This window comes from Podarcis pityusensis (genome assembly GCF_964106645.2).
Source record: "Podarcis pityusensis genome assembly, chromosome: 7".
In the NCBI taxonomy this organism is placed as follows: Eukaryota; Metazoa; Chordata; class Lepidosauria; order Squamata; family Lacertidae; genus Podarcis; species Podarcis pityusensis.
Window position 1 is genome coordinate 40,436,413 of NC_138031.1, and position 17,912 is coordinate 40,454,324.

Below are 17,912 nucleotides of genomic sequence, written 5' to 3' on the forward strand. Positions count from 1 at the left end.
TCATTCTCAAGCTGCTCCATTCTTGTGACCATTCTGTTTTACCCTACTGCAATCAACATGAACTTTTTGCTCTCCTAACACAGATGACATTTTCCAGTTCTACACTGGTCCTTGTGCCATCTGGAGCAATCAACCTACCTTGGATCCTTTCCTCTTTACACAGGTAAGCACAAGGTCTTGATATTTCTTACCACATTCCTCTGATAAAGCTTGCAGCCTCCTTCCACTAACTAAGCAAATCCCATTTTCCCTAAAGAGGTGGGACCTTCCTTTTGCAATGCTGAGCTTCCTGATAACCATGCCAAGCCACAGTCTTGCCCACAGCTGTTAGCCTTTCTTCTGGTTCTGTCTGTCCCAGCGGGGATCAAAGCCCCTGACCAAACCCTCCTGGGCAGCATTTGCAGCCATGTTACTAAACCCCTTGGGAAGAATTGCCTAATGGTGCCCATTCCATTTGTGACCTTGATGGTCCAAAAGCTTGTAGAGGACATTCTGAATAAGGAGGATTACTAGAACCTGGGGATGCTGCTTATCTCTTCCCATAGAGATGGAAAGCCACATTCAGTGGATGGCATCTAAGTCATACACAGAGTTGGAACCACTGCAATGGAACTGACTAACCTAAGCTTATTGATTTAAATCAGTTTAAGTTTAATATGACTTAGTTGGATACAAACCAGTGTTTTGAGATTTCTACCATCCTAGTGCAAAATGGTCTAACTGTTAAGCCATGTTTTATGACACGGTAGGCTACTATTTTCAGAATAAAAATATCCTGCTGCATGTATACTATATCCACTAACTACAGTTTAGCATGTGCCAGGTTCATGATGATTTCCTGCAAATTACATTAACTTCATGTTACAAGTTAGGAAAATTAAAGTGGTTAGACGCTTTTTATGAAGTTCCCTGTTGAGTTATGTAAGAACAAGTGAGTTCATCCATCTTCCTGGATATGCAAACACTAGACTGAAACAAAAGAGAAAGGGAGGTTTCTTCCTGCTCTGAGCAGAGCCAATAGAAACTAGAATATTGCTGTACCTACATTTCCCAACCTGCCTTGAGGTCTAAAAAGGGAGAAAGGCATTAGCTTTTCTTAAAGGGGCAGAATTATTCCTTCTACCTAATACTAATACCCAAATTTGCTATCACTAAATAACTGGCCGTATAGTCTGGCACCTTTTCACAAATTATGACACTGAATATTATTACTACAACTATGAGCAACGTATGATTTGGGTTGCATCTGACTGAAGTCATATTGAATACTGGACCCATTAAAATCAATGGATAGCACTATTATCCCCACATAGCACTGGAGACACAGATGCCAGCCTATGTAAAGGCCATCTAACCATGGCTGGGCAAGACTTGAGCCAGAAACTCATATGTCACACTCTCAGTCATTGCACCACACTGGATTTCAGCATTAATAGCTACTAGAATCTGTCAGGAAATTGTGATCATGTCACAATTCTATTACTTTCCCCATATTTTCCAGCATTGGCAAGAGATCACTGTGGGATGGGCTGAGGATATCATCAATATGCTGATGACGTAAAACAGATCAAGGTGAACCATTTTTCAAAACTTGCTTTTGACTATGACTATTATTGATAATGGTAATGTATATTTTATGGGGCGGGGTTGTAAACCCCTTAGAGCAGGGGTAGTCATCCTTTTTATACCTACCGCCCACTAATGCATCTTTCTTGATGGTAAAATTTCCTTACCACCCACCAGTGCTCAATGGGAGGAGGATTCAGCTTCTGCTGTAGAGCCCCCTACCGCTCACCTAGAATCCTGAAATGCCCATTAGTGGGTGGTAGGGACCAGGCTGACAACCCCTGCCTTAGAGGTTCTATTTATAGTTAATTGGTATACAATTTTTGTTAAATAAAATAACATGGGGGGGGGAATGTTACTCTATGTTTGGAATTAACAGAGTGATGGATGAGTGACATAAATGGATTGGTCCAACCTTTGCCTAGTATTTTATAACTAAAAGTAATGGGAAACTCACAAAGACTTAACAAAACATGATGATATTCCCTCTCCACAATGCTGGCATCATTTAAGTTGTTGCATCTTCTGTGAACCCAGGAACTGAACAGAAATATCCTATTCACGGCCTAGGACCTTCGTACCTACGGGACTGCCACTCCCGGTATGCCCCACGGAGGACCTTAAGGTCCATAAATAGCAACACCCTAGAGGTCCCGGGCCCTAAGGAAGTTAGACTAGCCTCAACCAGAGCCAGGGCCTTTTCAACACTGGCTCCGACCTGGTGGAACACTCTGTCACATGAGACCAGGGCACTGCAGGATCTGATCTCTTTCTGCAGGACCTGTAAGACAGAGTTGTTCCGCCTGGCCTTTGGCTTGGAGTCAGTTTGACTCCCTCCCCCTCTTTCTTTTTTCCTCTCTCCTCCCGTGATGAGGCTGCATTTTAATGTTTTAATGTTTTAAAGTTGTATTTTAATGTCATTTTTAAGTTGTATTTCAATCAACTTGTTTTTATTATTGGTTGTTAGCTGCCCTGAGCCCAGCCTTGGCTGGGGAGGGCGGGGTATAAATAAAATTTATTATTAGCTAAATGTGGAAACAGCAAAGAGGATGAACTTAAAGGATGTGTTCTCTGGGATGCTTTCTGCATGAAATATAAAGCACAGTGTCCCCAAAACAAATACTATTTTAAAAGGCTGATTTCGAGCTTTCAAAAACAGCATTATAGAAAGCTGTCCTTTTTCAAAAAAATCTAAGCAATGAAGCATGATGCTGCTGTATTTCTATAATGCACTTGGTAATTCGTAATTAAGGCTGCATTGTAAACAATGCCAAAATTTGGCTAGCTTTCCACCATAAATAGTAGACTAATGAGTCTGACATTCTCAAGGAGCATTTCACATTTCTTCCTGATTTTTACTAATGTGTGCTTTGAATATATTGGATTGTGGCACTAAGTTAAAGTCACTTACTGGTGCAATTGATCTGCTGGGGCAGTGGCAGGAGAAGCTGTGCCCATTCCACTTTTAGCTTATTAAAGGGGGTGGCCAGGTGCAGGCTTCCCTATTTGCTGACCATCACAGGATTTTTCACCCACCCCAGTATGTTAGTGGTCTGCCCAGTGGAGAAGCAGACGTGTGGCATATGGTCTTTGCTATGCTTTGCTTGGTCGTCATGTTCAGGTGCAGGGAGGAATTTTCTTGTGCAAGCAATTTGGCATGTTTCCATCTACCTCACTGTTACAACTTTGGGGGATAAGGCATTGGGCTGGAGGATACACTGCTAAATGGGTCTGGGAGGGGTGACTGTCCAGGAATCCACATGGGGACTGATGGGCCAATACACTCTCCAAATGGCAGCCTGTGTGCGGTTGTGGCACAGTACAGCATCAAACCCCACTATGTTCCTGTCAGATAGTAGGTGTGTTGCCTGATGCTGGCTACATGCCCAATGCCTAAGCCAAACCTACCCTTTCCTGTAATCAATAAAGTTGTGGCCTAATTCAACCCCAATACCAGTCTCCTGTGCTCATTCTTTCACCCTTCCCTGTACCAGCTGAGGACATCATGTGCCTATGGTGGCAATCCTCTGTTGTGAAGCAGTAAATCTCACATTTCCAAAAACCTGCATGTGAACCAAACACATGGAATTTAATCTGGAATAAACTCCTCTCTGAATTCTTTTAAGAAATGTATCACACAAAAACAAGTTTATTATTGGCTGGTAATTCCCAATGAGCCAAGATTTTTTCCTTAGAACTGTACCTGAGCAAGACTTCCTCTATCACTGAAGATTATAAAACTAGATTTAGTGTTATTTTATGTTTAGTTTGTAACTTAAGTTTTATGTCCAAGCGGGCAAACATGACTGACTGGTCAAATGTGCAGGCGGCTGCTTTAATAGCATGGGCTTCTCACTTGTCAGGATCTATATATATTTTCCCCCTGTCAGAACTTAACTCACAATGGAGAAAGATTGCTAGACATACCCAGGTTAATGTTAAAGCTACTGGCCAATAAAATATTCTGTCAGTGACTGCACATCAACCCACATTTGAATTCTCTGTTCTTGATTAAACATACAGGTATAAGTGCAGGTGAACGGGAATTTGCTCTTTTATGAAGTAAAGTCTGACAGAAAATGTAAAATGCTCTGGCATTCCTGATGCAATCCTGAGACACATGCTCAAACACTTTTACAGAGAACAGGCTTTCACAGCAGTAATTGTAATAATTTATCCTTTACTCACATGCTATGAGGAGGCACTAAAAAAAGAACATATAGTCGTTGTCTCTTGCCCCATTTTCTTCCCTGTAGATAAGCTGTCCTGGCATCAGATGTCTCTCACTTTCAGGGTTTGCAAGTTATAACAGAAGCATAAAACAGGAAGCTGCTTCTTCATAACATGCAAAAGTTCTAGGACTCAGACCAGTGCCACACAATTCAAATGGTTGGTGCTGACCTTCAAAAACCTAAATGGCTTCGGCCTTGTATACCTGAAGGAGTGCTGTCACCCCCATCGTTCAGCCTGGACACTGAGGTCCAGCGCCCAGGGCCTTCTGGTGGTTCCCTCACTGTGAGAAGTGAGGTTACAGGGAACCAGGCAGAGGGCCTTCTCAGCAGTGCTGCCCTCCCTGTGGAACGCCGTCCCATCAGATGTCAAGAAGAAAAATAACTATACAACTTTTAGAAGACCTCTGAAGGCAGACCTGTATTGAGAAGTTTTAAATGTTTGATGTCTTTATATGTGTTGCAAGCTGCCCAGAGTGGCTGGAACAGCCCAGCCAGATTGGTGGTGTATAAGTAATAAAATTATTATTATTAAAGTAAATAGTCTTCATTCCTTCTGTTGTATATAACTCCACAATGTATAACCACAACACATAGACAAAGGCACTAGCATTCCCCCACCCACACCACAACTGTTGTTACAGCAACGCTTTCTGACAAAGATTAGGAATCAGAGGGAAGGAAGGTGTACAAATTCTGTCTCAGCACAGTCTGCTGTTACCAGGTGGCTGAGAAGCAGGAATGGCATCAGCTACCTGATATAATAAATGAAGTAAGTATGTGGCATAATTTCACCTGGGTAGTTTAGTATTCATAGCATATGCTAAGCTCTGCCAAACCACAAAGTTGAAATGCATACCTAATAAATATCCATAGCACCCTTTATCACAATGTACTGTTATGTGTTTGGGGGAGGGGCAGACTCTCCATAATCTCTAGACCCAGTAAAGAGCTGGAATTTGAGCAAGCTCATGAATTCATGAGGTAAGAAAAGTTTGGTTAATTAAAAGCCAAGTGCTGTTGCATTCAGTTTAGGATCACAAGCCAAGGCAGCTTCACATAGCTAGCCAGAGATAAGCCAAGCCGTTAACATGTTGATGGCCCATGATGGCATCCATCTATCTCAAGAGACAATGGAGCGCACCCCATGGGGCTGCTATGTTAGGAGCACTCAAGTGACCTCCCCGGAGTACAAGCAGTGTGTATGGTTACAGCAATAGGCTTTTTGTATGTGTATTAAGAGATAGATAATACCTTAAATAACTGGACTAGCTACTGAGGGGCAGACTTCTACACTGAAGGAACTGTCCTCTCAATGTCCAATTCCCTACTGAATGAAGACTACAATGCATCAACCTAGTTATCGGCTTGGCTTGGCTTTGCATGCAGCTCTGTCTGATTTTTAGTTTACTTTTTTCTAGTTCTCAGACAAAATAGCAACAGAACTGAGTGTTCATCTTGTTATTTAAGCATCAGTACATGAGCCTCAAATTTTGTTGTCTTCCCTGCCCCTGATTACTTGATCTAATATCCTTCAGACAAGGGAAACATATTGGAGTTCTTGCTTTTACCTTTGCTTCAATCTGTTTAGTATCTGGATTTTGGAACAAGAATTTGATTTTGCTCTTGCCATCATCTGAAGACCCTTTAAGCTGGGAAAACTTGTACCGCCATAGTACAGCCTAAAGGGGGGGGGGGGAGAGAAGAAGAAGAGAAAAAAAACATACACAGGAACATCAGCACACAAAATATAAGCAGAGAAAAAGTCCTTCTAGGGAACTTTATAACGTACCAATGATAATAAAATTAAACAAGAGCAGTGTTCTCTGCTCCGAAGTCTCTTTGATCATAAAACTGCATCACATTTTGACAGTGTCTGGTTCAGAGCAGTCAGGCTACATTTGTGAAATGTTCGTTGAAATCCTTTTAGCTCAGCCTGACCCTGGTTAACAGCAAAAGATAGAAGTAAAGTGAAGACCCCAATTTACACTATGTCAAATATGTGGTAAATAAGCCAGACTTCATCTCCTGTCCTGAGCACCTATTTATTGCAGATTAACTCATTTTCCTAGTGCAAAGTTAGTGTTCTGATAACTTCCATTTCAATAAAATTGGCCAAATGGGCTGATTAATGTTATGTAATGGAGAAGGGTTTCCAAATGGCTTCCTACCTGAGGGGGAAAACATAGGACTATCATCTTGTGCTTTAGAACTTCCTTCTACCCATCATGATCAAACTATATATATATGCCCATTTCTAGGTGAGACAAATACATCAATCAGATTGCCACACATGGGACTTTGGCTTCATTCAGCTCTTGCGAAAACAAAGAAACCATCTGTAATTCCAAAACTGTAACCTGGAGCAATGGATCCAACTGCCTTTAGAGAAATTGTTCCCCAAAGAATGATGAAATATTACAAACTACCTATCAAGCAAATGCTTTGAAGCATCATCTACAAATCCCAACACCAACAATTACAGCCTATTATTATTATTACTGCTACTTATTTAATGTCCCAGGGCTGGTTACAACAATCTGAAATACAATATTAAAAACCATTTAAAAACTTACAATGGCAAAGAATACAGACATAAAAAATAGGGTAGGCTCTAAAAATACACATCTCAAGTGTCAAAGGTCAGGGGAAAGATGTAGCCATTCAGCATTCACTGAATACGGGATGTGAATAAATGGTCGTCTTTAAGTTTTTGAGATGTAAACATGGGCTGCTATATGTAAGCCTTATGAAGATATTCAAATGTGAATATCTAAGCACATTCAATTCAAGGTCTCTCTGGAGTCTGGTTGTGCAGAACTGTATGCATTTAGGCTTTCTTAATGCTCTTTAAGTCAGGATGGGGCCTACCACCATGATCCTGCTCCACACTCCATTTTGTACATAATTTGAATATTTGCATGGGGCTACTGTTAACTGGCCATCAGCCAAAATGTACTCTTATTTGCTTGAATTGTTTGGAATTAGTAAGACCAAGATACTGTCCCAAACTCTGCCCATTTTGAGGGTCGTGATGGAGTCACACAACATAGTGGAGCTATGGGTCAACAGTGTTTGTTTTTCTGGCAAAGTGGCAGGTCTGTGGGAGTACTTATTCATGTGAATGTCTCAGCATCATGTACACTTGGTACAATAGTGTAGCATCCAAGCTTTTTACAACAGTCTAGCATTCCATTCTGGGTGTCAGGATTCCCTCACACAGGTTCACTCAGTTCTTAAAACAACAGTTTAAAACTAAATGTTAGAACATATTATAATGTAATATACAATGAGTGCATTGGGATCTCTGGGCTGGGGAGCTCAAGTTCATAAATGCACATTTATAGCCAAAAATTATAACGTTTCCAATAGCCAGTAAAAGTTTGGCTTTTCAAAAGTAACAGGTATTGCTGCTCAGCATCAGAGAAATATAATGGTTTTATAATGGTGGACAATTTTATAATTGTTTGTATTGTAGTTCTTTTTTCAGTTTAATTGAAGCCTCCCTGAAAATACTGTTGTATTTACATACAGGGTTTACATTTAGCAAAAAAAATAGAAGATTCCCCCCCCCCACACACACATTAATGTGGAAAATACTAATAGAGATAATGCTCTGTAATCCTTATTTGTAATCCTCCAGGTCACTATTAACCCCAAAGTGAAGAAGCAGATACTGAGGGTGAGATATTTAACTTGGGTATAAAATTGCTATGCTGAGACAGGCCATCTGGTTCATCATTCTGTCTCTAGCTATGGACAAATGCCTAAGGGAAGCTTACATGAAGGGCAAGATGGTGACAACCGTGTTAATCTGAAGAAATAAACATCCACTGATTGATCTTTGAAAACTAATCCAGCATTCTGGGCCATAACTGCAATCAATTTCAGTGGGTTAAATTAAGCATTTTAACCAGTCATCTCCAGCCTTTCATTTGCTTTACCCCTGCCTCTAGACTACCGATAAACTTCATTTCAGCAATGACACATTGTGCAACTTCCCATTCTCAGATTTTAACAAAAGAACAAAAACGGTTCCAACTAAATGCCTGGGATATAGAGCAAAATCTTGAAAAGATTGTAATGTTGGCACTAGGTGTGGCTCCTTAGAGAGGGATTCCAAAGTCAAAGAGCCACAACAGCTTCTTTGCAGCTGTGTATTATATCTCTGTTCAAGAAATTTCTTGGCTATGGACCTCTACAGAAGATTTTTAGACACAATAAGATTGCTATAAGAAGACTAAGCTTATTAATCAGGGCTGGGTGGGAAATCTCTGTCCTGTGGGCCTAATTAGGCTCAGCATGAGTCCCAATTTAGACTGCAATGCTGCTTTCTCTAAACCATGACCACTTGCCCCACACCTGATAGTCTCATTTGTTGATGCACTTTCATTACCCTTCAAAGGCACTTGATGCAAGATCCTAATTGTCCATTTGCAGATGCTGTTTGGGCACAGGACACCTGCACAACATTGTAGCAAGGATCATGGACTTAGAAGGACTATAGTGATGTGGGAGGGGAGCTAAAGCAAGGGGAGAGGGTTTGCCTGGTGCCTGCCTTCACATCTTCACATCCAGCAGTGACCTTTTTTTCCCCCTAGACCTGCTTTAGCTTCTCAGTTGGCCTTCATTTCTATCAAATTATTTCTTGCTGCTTTTATCTAGCTATCATTATTATTTCTGCTATTGCCTGCTGGTTTTTTAAAACAAGTTTTTTTGTATTCTGTTTACATACGCTGCCCTGGAAGCTTTGTTGAAAGGAGGGTTACAAATGCACATGTTCAGAAGGTCAAAAGTGAGCAGGAAAAAAACCAAAGCACAAAACTGCTACAAACCATGCAATGGCGGCCATCCAGGCACCAGCAAACAAAATGTACAGTAGTTGCAAGAAAAAGTTAATAAGCACCCTCCCTCTCTAACTTTTCTGTGGTCTTTTGATCATCACAAAACTTCTCATTTTCCAGTCCAAATTCCAGGATAATGCAGTATTTCAAGAACTGCTTCTCAGCAAAATGAAAATAATGGGAACTATCAATGTGCACTTGCTAGGAAACATTATTAATTTGACATTTCATACTACAACTGGCTGAACATATTTTACCCTATGTCAGGAAACCTGAACTTCCTACCTAATTTGTTGATTCTCACAGGCCTGGTCTGAAGTGGTTTAGCATTAACTGCCTGAGCTCTGGACTTGTGTGCTCCTCATTTCCTCTTCTCGTATGGCTGCAAGGAGGAAATTGGAAACTTTGGTTTCCATTCTGATTTACCCACAGTGTATTGTTACATCCAAACTTTAAAGAGGTTCAGCTGAACCGTAATGTAGAGTTAGGGTGGCCAACCTGTAGCTCTGCAGTTGTTGTTGCACTATAACTCCCACCAGATCCAGACACCGTGGACAAGGCTGATGGGAGTTGTAGTTCAACAGCATCTGGGGGGCACAAACCAACTTCCTAAACCATGGGTTTGTTGGGATTTGGTTAGTTAAACTCTGGTTAGTTAAAAACAGAAGTGAAAACTACTGCTCTCCTTGTGCCTGCACTAGAGGAAAACAGAGGGCAGGGTGGCTAATGAAGCCCAGGCTCATTCCTGCAACACTCAATTATAGTTTTGCATTACATCCCAATGAGGCCGACATAGCTCTTGTTAGAAACATCTGTTCCTCTTGATTTTATTAGAGGATAAATTTAATTGGGAAAGAAAACCCTCTAAAAGCATCACATTCTTATTGCTCTTGACATTGTATCATGCAAACACACTGTTCCAAGACGGGCTTAATACATCCTTCCTTGAATTCACTTTTGTTACAAAGCTTTGCTACTTAGCAGGGCTTGGAATTGGCACTCTGGGAAATAGGCAGTGTATCAGCCATCCCATCATGCCAGCTTGTTTCAACCAAAATGAAAGCTACCCTCAAGTGTGCCAGGTGCTGGGTTTGGAGTGGTGAAGAATCCTGATTACTTCTTAGGCACTTGCTTTTTTCCTTGTTTGGCACAAGTGATTTAATTTTAATTGGAAGCTGCAGGGTTAGCTTCATTGCCAGCTAATAATGACCCGATTTCAGAAAACATGGAAGCTGCTAAAGCCATCTGGCTTTGTGGGTTGAGGAATTTCAAAACCAAGAATATCCCTGTTGGATAACACCAAGAATCCATCGAGTCCAGCATCCTGCTTCAAGAAGTGATCAGCCGGATGCTTTCGGGAATTCTACAAATATGTCAAGAAGGCATCTGTCCTCTTGTTTGCCCCACAACAAATAATATTCTGAGACAAGCTGCCTCTGAATTTGAAGGTACAGTTTAGCTGCCATGGTTAATAGTCATTCATAGGCATATCCTCTGTGAATTAATTTTTATTACCCTCTGAAGCCCCCTGTCTTACATCTAGTGGCAGCAACTTCCATTCAGTTAACTATGTGATGTGAAAAGGACTTTCTTTTGTTTGTCTTTTGTGGTAGAGAATCAAGTTTGCCTGCAGAAGGTCATGGTTTCAATCTCTGGCAACTCCAGGTAGGGCTGGAGAAGATTGCCTGCCTGAAACCCTGGACTGCCACTGCCAATCAGTGTCAAGATTACTAAGCAAAATGGACCAATCATCTGACTTGATATAAGGTAGCATTTTATGTTTATGGGGAAGGGCTACAACTCAGTGGTACAGCATCTGGTTTGCATGAAGGTGGTCCAAGGTTTAATTGGCTGCATCTCCAGTTAGGAATGAAAATATCCTCCATCAGAAACCCTGGAGATTTGCTGCTTTATCAGTACAGTGGTCTGATTTGAAATAAGGCAGCTTCTAGTGTTTCTATTAATGACCACAACTTCCAATGTTTCAGTCACCTTTTTCATACCAAGCATAATTATGCGTAGTTATGCTCAGGCTAAAGGGGTGGGGAGTGTTTCATAAGTATTTCCTAGTTTGGTGATAGTTTGGTAATGAAACCCTAACAATACATGCTATACTGCAAAGCCATGATACTGGATTCCAATAAAGACTGTAGGGATTTGATTGCTCTTTTGGACAGAAAATTACAATATGGGAACTGAAACAACGACTGAACTACCATCAGTATAATGATAATGACACATTTCCACTTTCTGAACACAAAGTGGTAGGTGACAGTCTTGAACTGGCATATGGTACCAGGAAAGAATTGGTGGGGGGTGAACAACTTGATACTTCATCCAGATAAGATGGAAATGCTGTTAAAGGCTCCATTAATTTGAAGATTAGTATCCAATCTCTTCTGGATGAAGATGCTTTTTCTTCCAAGGTATGTACAGATGGATATGCTCCTGGATTCAGCCTGCACTTTTTAACCGGCTTTGGCTTGTTGGCCTGCTTGAGCCACAAAAAGTGATCCTGGCCTCTGTATTCAATCCATAACAAATCTAAAGGATGCTTACTAAAGAATAATTAATTTGTGCTTCGTGTAATTTTAATATTTGTATGCTTTGTGTTTACACTTCTTGCTAGCTACTTTAGATGTTGTTTGCTATAGAAAAGTGAAGTAATAATAAACAAGAATTACAAAGGCTTTGAAACCCAAATGCCATCACTCATCACCCCAACCTTCCGGTTTTTGATGAATGGCAGGAGAGATAAAAGGGTAAGGATCTCAAGTTTGAATTATTCAACTTTACTGGCATCATAAAAGGAAAAGCAGCAGTAGGATTTTGTCTTCACTCATGAATTTCAAAGATAACGAAAAGGCTTTTTGAGTTTCTCAAAAAAATAAAAATACCAGGATAGATTATGATATGCTGTTATGAGTGTTGCTGCCACAAGTAATAAATTGTAAAGATCAATAATATTGGGTAGCAGTAGCTTTCTACTGAAAAATACCATTGCTGTGAGGTAGGAACCTTCATAGTACAGTGGTGCCCCGCAAGAAGAATGCCTTGCAAGACGGAAAACCCGCTAGACGAAAGGGTTTTCCGTTTTTGAGTTGCTTCGCAGGACGAATTTCCCTATGGGCTTGCTTCGCAAGACGAAAATGTCTTGCGAGTCTTGAGATTTTTCTTTCGCTTTCCCCCCCTTTTTCTAAGCCGCTAAGCCGCTAATAGCCTTTTAGCAGCTAAGCCGATAAGCCGATAAGCCTTTAATAGCCGCTAAACCGCTAATAGCGCTAATCCGCTAATCCACTAATAGGGTTGCTTCGCAAGACGAAAAAACCGCTAGACGAAGACACTCGTGGAACGGATTAATTTCGTCTTGCGAGGCACCACTGTACAAGCTCCCATGTGATCTGGAACCCTGCGCAATCGGTTCCTCCTCTTGTATTATTGTTAGCAGTGAGCAGAATGTCAGAATAAAGCTGTTGAATTCCTATGCTTGTGTCACCAACCTCAAGGAAGCTTCCTAACTGGACCAAAACCTTGGGCTTAGTCCCTTTATCTGCTTTCTGTGGGCAAGCCTTCTCCTACAATTCATGTGACTGGTGACAGCCCTCACTTCACCATGTCCTCAAAAAATGGATTTACTCAGTTGAGTCAGAGGCTCTCTCAAAGTTTGGTGAGAAAAGCTCAGAGATCTCAAAACCCTTCTGGCATTTTCTTGTGGGCCAGATCAGGGACTTTTCAACACCGCTGAGCAGTGATTTGTGTACTGATATGGATGATACATGCAGAAACTCTCACAATTTTCCTGCACATTGCTTAGCTGATCAATAAAGGCCCTGATTGATCAGAAGTGCAATTTTTGACATGAAAATTGAAGCTGTCAGAAATTTGGCCCAGCTCTTAATAATCAATGTGCACAAAGAGAATATGGATGGGGGTATGTGATAGGTTCCAAACCAAATTTATTCTTCTGGTCAAGTAAATACCTTGGGAAAATAATCTGCAGTGTTCTTTGAGGAGGCCTGGGGTATATTTTGGCAGTTGGGGGGGGGTGAAATCAATGGAAAGGCACCCACTGACTTCAGTGAAGTATAGATCAGGCTTGTGGTAATCATGATAATGTAAAAGCTGATAGTATGTCAGTGGCCTGTCAAAGCAAATTACTTGCTTCAGGTGAATGAGCAAAGTAGGATTTTATAAGGCTGGAGAAAATATTACAAGGACTGAGGCTGATTCTAATGGTTTCTGTCTGGAAGGCAACTGACATTTCTCTTATTCTGACACTGTTGCCAGCTAGATATGTTGATTAAGACATCTGTGTGTGGTTTCTTCTGTTCTGAAAATATAAATCCGAAGCCATAACTATGTTAATAGTTTTGTTAGTGCAGTTTCCTATCTGATGGATTCTATCAGAGGAAACAGTGTTGAAAGAGATTTTAGAGGAAAGTAGCACCATGGAAGAAAACAAACAAACAAACTGTGCTTTGTTTTTCATGACTCTCATAGAGAAAGTACAATCTTGACATTTGACCAATGTGGATTGTGATTTTTCTATTAACATCTAGATAATAAAACAATCACCCTGATCCAGAGAAAACAATCTGCAAGTAGAAACCTATTTCACTCCATAACATTTGTTGTGAGCGGGAGTAGGAAACAGAAGCTGGCACAGGCACCTTTTTTTTGAATTCATTATAGGTTATCAGCACTGTCAGAGCTCTTACTATGGAGGGGGAAACATCAGGAACACAACCAAAACCCCATTCTCTGCTTCTGGCTCCCTCAATCAGGGCCACGGAATGAAGGGCTATGATTCAAAAGCATATTGTCTACATGCTAAAAGCTTCAGTCCCTTTTCTCATTTGTTTAAGAAATTTGTAGCAATGGGCAAGTTTGCACGGATTACATTTATAATTAGGCTTGTCAAAATGAGTTTCTCCCCTTCCTCCTTTAGACTGGAAAATTGGCTGAGTTTATTCTGAACCAGTTAAAAGCAAGAATGAACTCTGTCATTCTCCCAATGGCATCAATGTGAGTGCATTGCTTAATGCTGATCTCATAAGCACCTAAATCCCCTTGCCTGGTGGCAGCACTTTCTGCTCTTGTGGTAACAGTGTGAAGGGTTTATATTTCCCCAAGCTTCTAGTATCAGGATTGCTGCTGTGGGAAGGAGTGTGGGGCAAGGAAAGATGTCTCCACACATTCTCTGCCACCAGAGCAGCAGTACCTGCTACCAGGTAAGAGAGATTAGGTAAAGAAGAAGTTCATCTCTGAACTGAAATAGAAAAAAAACTAAACTAAAATAGAAAAGAATTCCAGAGATGCAATGATTCTCTTCAAATGGAATGCCATACTGAATGCCAAACTTCATGTGAACTTTGGCCATATCTCTAGAAGTTTGTCCCTTTTTAGAGCTTTTGAATTGTGTGCTTTATGGTGTTCATGGAGAAGGGGGAGAGAAAAGGAAAGGAGATGGAACAAGTAGAAGAGCAGGGGCTGTAGAAAAGGATCAAGTCATGTATTCCATCTCAAGAACATTCTACAGAAATAAGTCCTGCAGAAACTATTTTAAAAAGTATATTGAGAATGTGATAGGATAAAATTATTATTTATTAAATTTCTAAACTACCCTTCAGCTGAGGATCACAGGGTGCTTTACAATATAAAAACAAAAGAATGCGTACCTACCATAGTAACAAATAAAAACAATACCCCCAAGTTTTAAATGCCATAGATTGTTAAATTAGCCTAAAATCTCGGAGAAGAGGGATGTTTTTGCCTGGCACTTAAAGATATGTAACGAATGGGGCAGGCAAGCCTCCCTGGGGAGAGCATTCCACAAGCAGGGATCCACTGCAGATAAGGCCCGTTCTCGTGTTGCCACCCTCAGGACCTCTCATGGAGAGCCTCAGATTATGATCACAGGGTCCAGGTTGGTTCATATGGGGGGAGGCAAATACAGCATAGCGGCAGACTTCAAACAATGGCTCAACTCTCAATTGAAAAGATAATTCTTGGTAATGAATCATTAACAGCATGTAAACATCTTCTCATGGCCTTACCTTTGTTGCAGCATCAAAGCATACGAAACCCATGCCAAAGTCTATGGTAAGCCCCATAAGATGACTCTCCAGAACACAGGCATATGTCTTGCACTAAGAAAGATTGAAAAACGCAGCATGTTTGATAGCTCTTCAGTTGAGTACACGTATTTTGAAAAATTATAGCTAAGGGGAAATACCTGTTTAGTTACTAATTAGCCCTGGCAAGAACAAAATACATCTTTGCAAATAACACAAACCCTTAGCCATTCAATCAACTGGCTATTTGCATTCCATGAAAGAGAGCTTCTACCTCTACCTACATGGAGAACACATAGGGGCTGAGTGTGCAGTGGCGGAATAGCAGGCAGCAGCGGCAGAAACAGGCAGGGGGTTGTAGGGGTGGCGGCGGCAGCAGTGCAATGCAACACTTCCCATTTTTCCTCAAGTGATGAAGCAGGATGTGCCACCCCTGACTATCTGGCTACAATTTAGCATAGTAGGTAAGTAAATACAGTGGTACTTTATGAACAACTTGAATTAAGAACACTGCAAACCTGGAAGTGTTTTGATTTGTAAACTTTGCCTTGGAATAAGAACATGTTTCACTTCCTTGCTGTGTGTGTTCCATTTGTAAATCGAGTCCCCCACTGCTATGGGAAAGCACGCCTTGGTTTAAGAACGCTTTGGTTTAAGAATGGACTTCCGGAACAGATGAAGTTCGTAAACCAAGGTATCACTGTATTGGAATTCAACTGTCTTTGCCTATTCCTCAATGTAAATGAAGTAATTGAGAGTGAAATGCATCACCTCCTAATTTCTGATCACACATGGAATACATCTGCTTGCATATGACTGGGGACACATGCACCTTTGGTAAATGAAGAGAGGCACTTTTGTCTGCAGCTTTTATGTCCCATTACTTTAATGCAAGATAAACATATTTCATTGGAAGTGGGTATGCAAACAAAATATATATAATGACTAGGTATTTGCCGTTGATGCAATGGCTCATGAAAGAAGACAAGGAATAAGAAGACTCTTAGGTTCCTAGAATTGTCCTAGTGGGGTTCTCGTGGACTTGGATATAACCACTTGATGGACCTACATTTATCTATTTTTATGATTTGTATTATAGTTGACACCCCCCCCCCATTCATTTTCAAATAGTTTATGTCAGGAAATGTGTTGATAAGGGCAAATGACCAAACTTCCATTGCCAGCAAGTTGCTAATACAGCACTTCTAACATAGAAGGAAATCGGAAGAACTCCCTTTATTTTTAGTTTCTTATCTCTCCAAACCCCCCCCCCCATACAGTGTGACATTTTGGTTTGCATTGATAAAATGAAACTGTTCAACACTGAATTTCAGTTAACAACAAATTACATTCTTCTACTGAGCTCCTTGTTTGATAGTTGGCTTCTGGTTCCTAATGCCAAGCTAGTACTTCTCAGCGCAAATAAGGCATTTTTCTGATCAGAACATCATTGTCAAGATGTGAAGTGCACAGCAGAGCTTGAAAAGGCCAAGCTACTCATCACAGAAGTGCTTATGAAAGGTGCTACCTTTTCACATTAAAGTCAGAGACAAATCTCTTGAAATCCTTCTGAGACTGATGAAAACCCTAGTTTAGAGCTAGAAGAACAATGACTTAAGGACTTTTTATACAAAATAAATGTTTAAACAGAAACTGCCAAGCAGAAATAATCTGATCGCTAATTAAGTTGTCCATTGCAAAGTGATTCCTATCAATTTAAATTCAGATTTCTGTTTTCTGCCAACAGTAGCCCCCCCCCCCAATTTCTCAAATCATATAATTCATAACTAACATGATTTCAATAAACAAACAAATAACATCAAAACCTAAAGTGGCTCACCTGTAAATGCAGTCACAGATATGGAAAAGCACCTACTGGTGGAACTTTCTAGAAAGCTCTGGAAGCTTGGGTATGCTGGATCCCTTCCTTTACACCCCTGCATAGTATCAATTACTGCATGGCCTTTGGGAGAAATGTCCATGGTGGCAACAATTTGTTTCCTGAGCACTTTCTGCAAGACTTCTGCAAAAAACTTTCACATTTTAATGATGTCAGCCTCTTTGAGGCATGTGAGGCAGTGACTGCGAAGATCAAGAACTTTACTCACACAGTTGCTACACTTTTTGAAGATATCCCTACTCAGCATCAGGGCAAAATTCAAGGAGGAAAAATAAAGAGTGGAGAGGGGGAGCATAGAGCGAGAGATGTCTCTTCGTGCCACTGCTTTTTGCACAAGTGAAGAAGGGAGCCTGAAGGGCTGACTCTAGATTCTTAGCCCATACAGAGATCACAAATGAGTTCACAGGGATGAGAGGGGCAAATCCAATGCTGTCAGTCTTCCAAAGCTTCCTAGAAGGTCCCTGTGAACAGCCCAGGCACATTCCCATATTTGGAACAGAACAGAACACACCAAGAATAACCATTTAGTTGGGACACTGAGATGGCTATTCATTGCACTACTTATATGCTATACTTCCACATCTTTAAAAGTGATCATTTTGTAAACATATGCAGGTTGCAAAGTATGTGTCAGGTGTCTAATTCCCTTATCAAACCAAAAGGGTTACTAGAGCTCTTTGGAACAGCAGTGTTTTGAAACAAGTGCTATTCAATATGCACCACCTTCGTGTGGTCTTTTGAGATAAGGGACAGCTTTTTCAAGCAATTCTAGGCAGCCCATGTTTAGATGTTGGCAAAG

General features: G+C 40.8%; 1 protein-coding gene across 3 annotated transcripts in view; it reads right to left on the reverse strand.

Moving 5' to 3' along the window:
• The window catches only part of SNTG1 (syntrophin gamma 1), a 241,028-nt gene that overhangs the window by 8,721 nt on the left and 214,395 nt on the right, over positions 1-17,912 (reverse strand). For all 3 annotated transcript variants that reach the window (XM_081014050.1, XM_081014051.1, XM_081014052.1), the window contains 2 exons: positions 15,196-15,288; positions 5,867-5,977 (listed from right to left, as the gene is read on the reverse strand). In XM_081014050.1, the coding sequence (XP_080870176.1) occupies positions 5,867-5,977; positions 15,196-15,288 (204 nt within the window). The remainder of the gene's footprint in view (positions 1-5,866; positions 5,978-15,195; positions 15,289-17,912) is intronic.